Source organism: Mizuhopecten yessoensis, unplaced genomic scaffold (genome assembly GCF_002113885.1).
Source record: "Mizuhopecten yessoensis strain PY_sf001 unplaced genomic scaffold, ASM211388v2 scaffold3667, whole genome shotgun sequence".
NCBI lineage: Eukaryota > Metazoa > Mollusca > Bivalvia > Pectinida > Pectinidae > Mizuhopecten > Mizuhopecten yessoensis.
Genome location: NW_018405159.1, coordinates 259,841 through 267,150, shown reverse-complemented (window position 1 = coordinate 267,150; position 7,310 = coordinate 259,841). Strand labels below are relative to the sequence as shown.

At 34.9% G+C, this 7,310-nt stretch overlaps 1 protein-coding gene across 4 annotated transcripts; it reads right to left on the bottom strand.

Annotated features, from left to right (window-relative positions):
- Positions 1-1,310: 1,310 nt before the first annotated feature.
- LOC110447928 lies at positions 1,311-6,256 on the bottom strand. Of its 4 annotated transcripts, none has more exons than XM_021493919.1 (5): positions 6,156-6,256; positions 2,715-2,811; positions 2,425-2,553; positions 2,068-2,181; positions 1,311-1,756 (listed from the first exon to the last, which is right to left on the bottom strand). In XM_021493919.1, exons 1-5 carry the CDS (start codon positions 6,198-6,200, stop codon positions 1,635-1,637), a joined length of 507 nt encoding a protein of 168 aa, XP_021349594.1. In that variant the 5' UTR covers positions 6,201-6,256; the 3' UTR covers positions 1,311-1,634. The 4 variants fall into 4 exon arrangements, 2 of the variants coding, with proteins under 2 accessions (XP_021349594.1, XP_021349593.1); XM_021493918.1 differs by lacking the exon at positions 6,156-6,256 and adding an exon at positions 4,589-5,453; XR_002462661.1 differs by lacking the exon at positions 6,156-6,256 and adding an exon at positions 5,248-5,449 and having other exon boundaries at positions 1,311-2,181.
- Between the last annotated feature and the right edge of the window lie 1,054 nt (positions 6,257-7,310).

Genomic DNA, 7,310 nt, shown 5'->3' with positions numbered 1-7,310 from the left:
CCTACTTCAAACACTTACTATAGCAACCAACTAAAATTACCCACCTCAACATCCCATTACTGACTGTAACCAACCCATAGATATACCCACTATAGCAACCAACTATAAATACCAACTATTATAACCAACTAAAAATACCCACCTCAACATCCCATTACTGACTGTAACCAACCCATAGATATACCCACTATAGCAACCAACTATAAATACCAACTATTATAACCAACTAAAAATACCCACCTCAACATCCCATTACTGACTGTAACCAACCCATAGATATACCCACTATAGCAACCAACTATAAATACCAACTATTATAACCAACTAAAAATACCCACCTCAACATCCCATTACTGACTGTAACCAACCCATAGATATACCCACTATAGCAACCAACTATAAATACCAACTATTATAACCAACTATAAATACCCACCTCAACATCCCATTACTGACTGTAACCAACCCATAGATATACCCACTATAGCAACCAACTATAAATACCAACTATTATAACCCACTATAAATACCCACCTCAACATCCCATTACTGACTGTAACCAACCCATAGATAATACCCACTATAGCAACCAACTATAAATACCCACTATTATAACCCACTATACATACCCACCTCAACATCCCATTACTGACTGTAACCAACCCATAGATAATACCCACTATAGCAACCAACTATAAATACCCACTATTATAACCCACTATACATACCCACCTCAACATCCCATTACTGACTGTAACCAACCCATAGATAATACCCACTATAGCAACCAACTATAAATACCCACTATTATAACCCACTATACATACCCACCTCAACATCCCATTACTGACTGTAACCAACCCATAGATAATACCCACTATAGCAACCAACTATAAATACCCACTATTATAACCCACTATACATACCCACCTCAACATCCCATTACTGACTGTAACCAACCCATAGATAATACCCACTATAGCAACCAACTATAAATACCCACTATTATAACCCACTATACATACCCACCTCAACATCCCATTACTGACTGTAACCAACCCATAGATAATACCCACTATAGCAACCAACTATAAATACCCACTATTATAACCCACTATAAATACCCACCTCAACATCCCATTACTGACTGTAACCAACCCATAGATAATACCCACTATAGCAACCAACTATAAATACCCACTATTATAACCCACTATAAATACCCACCTCAACATCCCATTACTGACTGCAACCAACCCATAGATAATACCCAATATAGCAACCAACTAAAAAAACCCACTATCATAACCCACTATAGAAAATAACTATGAATACCCACCATAACACCCCACTATAAATACCCACTGTAGAAAACCCATTACCTACTGTAACCAACCCACATAAGTACCTACTGTATCCTAGATTAAACAACCCATTTACCCACTGGAAAAGCTATCGGGATATGTTCAATGGGAGGGGTTTCGATGAAAAAAGTGACCGTACATAATATTGACAATTTGAAGTTATGCATGATATTATTTTAAAAGGCATATGAAATAGAAAAACAAAAAAAAGATTTATAGAATTATTACAATATATGAAAAATAAACATAAAAAGTTAGGTGATTGTGAACTCAGCAAAAGCAACACCAGGACCATAGACTGTTTTTTTTTATTTTCTGCTTCTTCTTTGTGATTGGGCTTTCATCATTTTTTTGACCTTCAAGCTTCAACTGGCTTTTCTGTCTTCGGTTATCTATATAGAAAAAAGGAATGATATAAATATACATTAATTTATGTCCCAAAGATTCATACTCTCAAACCTATGACCTATCAGAAACCTCCTCAGTCATTCTGTTCTGCACTTGTCCAATGGAAATGTTGGGAATATTATGAAAATAATTCCTTTCCATTTTGCTCCTAAGCAGTGAATGAGTGACATCTATCTTCAAAAAGTTGGTCAGTACTCTTTACAAGAAAGGATAAGTTGAATGTGTTTGTTGCCCCTGATCATTTTTACAGCACTCCCATTCAGTCTGGATAATTAACATATAAATATGTACTCACATTCTTGTAGTTTATTTGTTACCAGCGTTTTAAAGTGGTCTTTGGCATATACGTCAGGGTACAGAAATTTTCTGTAATTTTCCTGGTAGCTATTCTGTCTTGTTTCGGCCGCTACTGTGATAATGAAACCAGAAAATATATTAAGAACCATTTTACCCGAAAAATGAATATTATTGATTTTGCATGGACTTTTTTGATGATGTACAGATAGATGTAGGTATGGAGTGAGTGAAATATTACACAGTTTAATTATTTAACTTGTTCATACTGTAACTATTTCAATATTACACAATTATTTGGACGACACAGTGATACACACAGGGGATCAAGAAAACAGATTGCACTCTAGAACCTTACGTTTTGCGACTTCTTCTGGATAGTCTATTTCAATAAAACTATCCCTTGCTCTGCTCCAGGCGAGCGCAGATAGCGACCACCTGGGCCAGGGTTGGATATCTCCCTCCAATATGATATCTTTCACGCATTCTGTAAGGGGAAAAAATAGACTCTTTATTATCTAAACAATGAAGGATCATCATTCTGAGATGACTGAGCTTAAAATGGTATTCAGGTTATGAAGTTGTGTACATTATTGTAATAAAGTTTCTCATTCAACACATCGTAATACTGATGGTGGTTTAACTTACCAAAAAGTGCAGCCAATGTTTCCTTCAAGTTTTCGCTTTTCTTCGTTTTTATTTTTGGACTATAATTTATTTTTCGTGTGTGTGGAATTTCAGGTTCCTAAAGCAAAAAAAAAAAAAAAACAATCAGGTAAATGTCATTTAAACAGTAAGCATGTCACTAGTAAGGAAATATATTAGTGTACGATGTCGATACTACAGGCAGAAAAACTGCATGAAATCTCGAATAGTTTTTTAATTTTTTAAAAGACAATCATAGAAAAAAAAATGGCGACTGATATAGGGGAATCTCAGCCCTCAGGGCAAGATTCTCAAGTTGGCTTCCAAAATACTTGGCAAAGCCTTATGTTTGACAATTTATGAATAGAAACAAAACGTGGTAAACAATTAAACAAAAATACAACTCGACCGGCAAGTGCCGGGCCAAAACCACACTCAAAGTTATATCACTCTACATTATGTCCAATTCGGATTCTCCACCATGTACTGGGTCTGCGATGTGAGAGGATTATTTAGAGACGAATCGAAACAGCTTCACTCTTCAACTTTTTATTTTATTTCCGGAACAGGAGGTCAAACAACAAAACATAGAAACAAGATACGGAGACGGAATACAATACACAAAAACGGTTAATTCCGGATATTCTACTGATGGTTATAATATAATATATACCATGTATATAACAAATGATAACATCGTTTATCTTCAATAAGATTCATCAGTTTGGTTAAATATGTACGTGATATCAAAGTTTTACTTTCTACACAAACAATATACGCGTAGTAAACGTGTCGCAACGTTTCAAGACCGACTAGTCCCTTTGTCAAGATATGACTGAGTGTGTTTAATACATAATGTACGTACATTGTTTGTTTGTGTAGAAAGTAAAACTCTGTAATATGATAACACCGTTAATGTAATGAATGCAAACATTCTAGCTGAAAATTACAGCACGCGAGATTCTTCAAAATATTCAAACACAATCGTACTTATAAAAATATGACTTTTATTGAGGTTAAGATCAAACCCGAAAAGATCTATTTCTTTTGTGTTAATTGGATTGCATCGAGTCTCTACATAATTCTGTAATACTAAGCCATAAATCTGCAAATTAATTGTGTTCTCATTAATTAAAAAACTGGATGACATTTCTGATTACAGCAATTACCTATAATACAGATTTTCTAAAAATGAAGTTTGGTATAAAGGTGTATCATAGTTATATGAATAACATATCTTCTGATGTCGCTTACTTTATCGATGAATTTTAGAGATATGTTCCGAAGACGCTTCTTCATATGTCGAGTTCTATTCACACACGTATGCCACGCCGCCGATCGTAATAATAAATTTATTATAACTCAATCATTTTTTCAAATATCGAGCTGAAATTTGGAATATATATCAATAAAAGCCTTACTAATAACACATCTTCTGATGTCGCTTACTTTAGCGGGTAATTGTAACGATATTATCTGGCGACGCTTTCTTCACTTTACATGCTAATACACACATGTGCCACGCCGCGATCGTAAAAATTCAATACATCATAACTCGGTCATTTTATCAAATATCAAATCAAAATTTGGTACAGAGGTGTATTATTGTCACATTAACAACATATCTTCTGATGTCGCTTACTTTATTCAGAATTTTTTAAGATTTTGTCTGGCGACGCTTGTTGTCACTTGAAGACGCTTGTTGTCGGTTGAAGACGCTTTTAAGTGAGACCGTTAATTTTGATACCGTGAAATTTACTTTAATCGTCAATAAATGATACTCTGAAATTAAAACATGAACACTCTTAAGCTTGTTCCTTTTCATTTAAGTATGTTCTTTCTCTGTATGTGCTCTATCAAATAAATCGTTTCCTTACCTTACATTCGTATATTATCTTTGTTCCGAACTCCTTCGATGCACGCCACATTTTGCATGGATAATGATAGAGAAGGTTGGTAAAATGAACATTTATGCGTCTTTCTGAGGATGCCAAACATTTTTGTACGCCCACCTGAATGTATTTATGGTGGTGGGGGGAGGGGGGACCACGATATCTTTGACTCCGAAATTCAGCATATAATGTCATTGTCCATTACGTTGTGACAATTACCGGGTGTTAATCTTACCCATATAAAACGTCAATAATACACCTTTCACATCAGAAGAGGTAAAACATACATACTGTGATTAATTCTCATGTTCCTGTTATTGTGCTGACTTACTTTAATGTCCCACAGTCACAACGTTAGTCTTGCCTCGTTTATATTTTGCGACATTTCCAAGGCATTCGCTCGGGTCTGGTATAACAAATATCAAAACGAAAATTGTGATGGAAATCGCAAGGGTTCTGTACTTTGACCTCCGTTATTGATTTATTGACAAATGATATTACTTATAATTTGGCCAGACTTTCAATAAGTCTTTTACATCTTCGGCTTCACGCGAGACAACAAGGACTCCATTCTGTATCTGAAATGAACGACAAACAGCCTCCAGCGAAGCCTCTACAGCTTGACTCAAGTTAGACCTACATACCTACCACATGGGACCTGAGGCAAATATACACTGCTGTTATGTTGTAAGTCAAACTAGTCACCAAGCCTCCACTTTGGAGACATCTAGGGGAGTAGTAATACATCATCGATTGAAAAAAACCACTTTGAGGCGGATTTTGTTAAGACATTAAAAAAGTTGAAGTGACGTCACAATTAAAAGGATGGAAGGCGACTATGACGTTGCACATAACAACATGTCACCTGTGGAAACTGCGTCGTCATAATTTGCTGACTATAACATTTATTGTATATTGCTGACGTGTTTACAATCTGATTAAAGCCACATCTGTTATTCCATTCCCGATACTCGACGTTCCAGTCAAAGGAACGTAGAGTATCGGGAGTGGAATCTAATCAATACGAAAATACCCGTAACGGTATTATAAAATACTGTATTGTCGCTAGACTGTTTTTTATAATATGATCTGTTCAACAACTTGAAAGACAGTTATATCTGTCGCAAAATGAATTAAAGAATAACATATATACCAAAATATCAATCATTTTTTAATGATTATCCGAACAGGTACTTTGAATTATTCAAACTTCATTATACTCGTAAGAATGAATAATTATTTAGCAAAATTAGTTAAATATTTTTCATTACGTTGGATTGTAACTAGACAAATTTTGTTATCCTAAATCACCCTATATGTATTAAATGCATAACCTTAATTAAAGAATCTAAGTATCGTTTCTGGTTACGTTATACATTTTATACCGTCTTGCCGAAACCTGATATTTACGTTAATTTTTATATTAACAAATTCAATTTCAGCATCGTTGAATTTTACTCAAAAGTCAAATCAGCATTTTTAAAGGTTGTACTGCTTCATTGAAGTATGCTCTTTTCCCCCTTCTTATGCGCTCAATGAAAAAAAATCTTACCTTACAATCGTATATCAACTTAAACTGTTCCATCATTTTCTTCATACCGACACTTAGCCAAGCTTTCGTTACGAAGGAAAGAAATAGTATGCGAGATTACGCGGGCGTTGGGCGAATAGTAACAGGGGCAGATAACTGCAAATTCATACTGCACGGAGTTAGTTTTTCCTTGCAGGCAAAATTTCGAGAGAAAAAAATAAGAAAAAAAATCGGTCTTGCGTCAAACCCCATTGTTTCACGCATCAGTTAATTTGTATGGGTAGTTAGTTATAGAATGACACTAAAGAAAGAAGAAAATATGTATATAATAAACATAAATAAATAAACAAAGTTAAGGCCAATAAGAAGGGTCAATTTTAGACTTGGTGAGCCTGTCACCCTTTCTACTTATACCACCATAGGAGGTGCTATCATCAGAAGAGGTCGTCAGACTAACACACACTGTGATGTGTTCTCATGTCCCTGTGACAGCGCCCATTATCTTGTTATGTACTACAATGTTGTAGTTATTTTGCGAAGCTGAATCCAAAGAAGCGCAACATAAAAAATATTGTAGAATATAAATCACCGAACAAATTTAAAATTGACCGTTTAGAAAAAACGGAGTTTTAAAGAAAACCTTGCCTATTTTTTCTCTGTATTATAATGTAATGGCTGCCAGTGATGACATCTCAATCTGAAATCACGGTATATTCTCAGATGAATTTAGCAATGTTGTAGTTAGTTTACGAAGCTGAATCCAAAGAAGCGCAACATAAAAAATATTGTAGAATATAAATCACCAAACAGATTTAAAATTGACCGTCTAGAAAAAACGGAGTTTGAGAGAAAACCTTGCCTATTTTTTTCTCTGTATTATAATGTTATGGCTGCCAGTGATAACTTCTCATAACTCTGAAATTAAGGTTTATTCTTATATCAATTATCAATTTTTTAATGTCGCTAAAAATATCATGTAATTAACTGTTGTGTTCCGTAAATAAGAATTGTCTACGATACTTATAAAACTTGTAATTATTAAACAAATTTATAACGAAAGCTGATACCGCCTATATGGGCGACTGCAGCCCAAGTCTCGCGATTGATCAACGAGAACAATAGGCTCAAGCGTGCGTTAGCGAGATCTGCGCGAGTTGCCAATCTCTGGCTTTATAT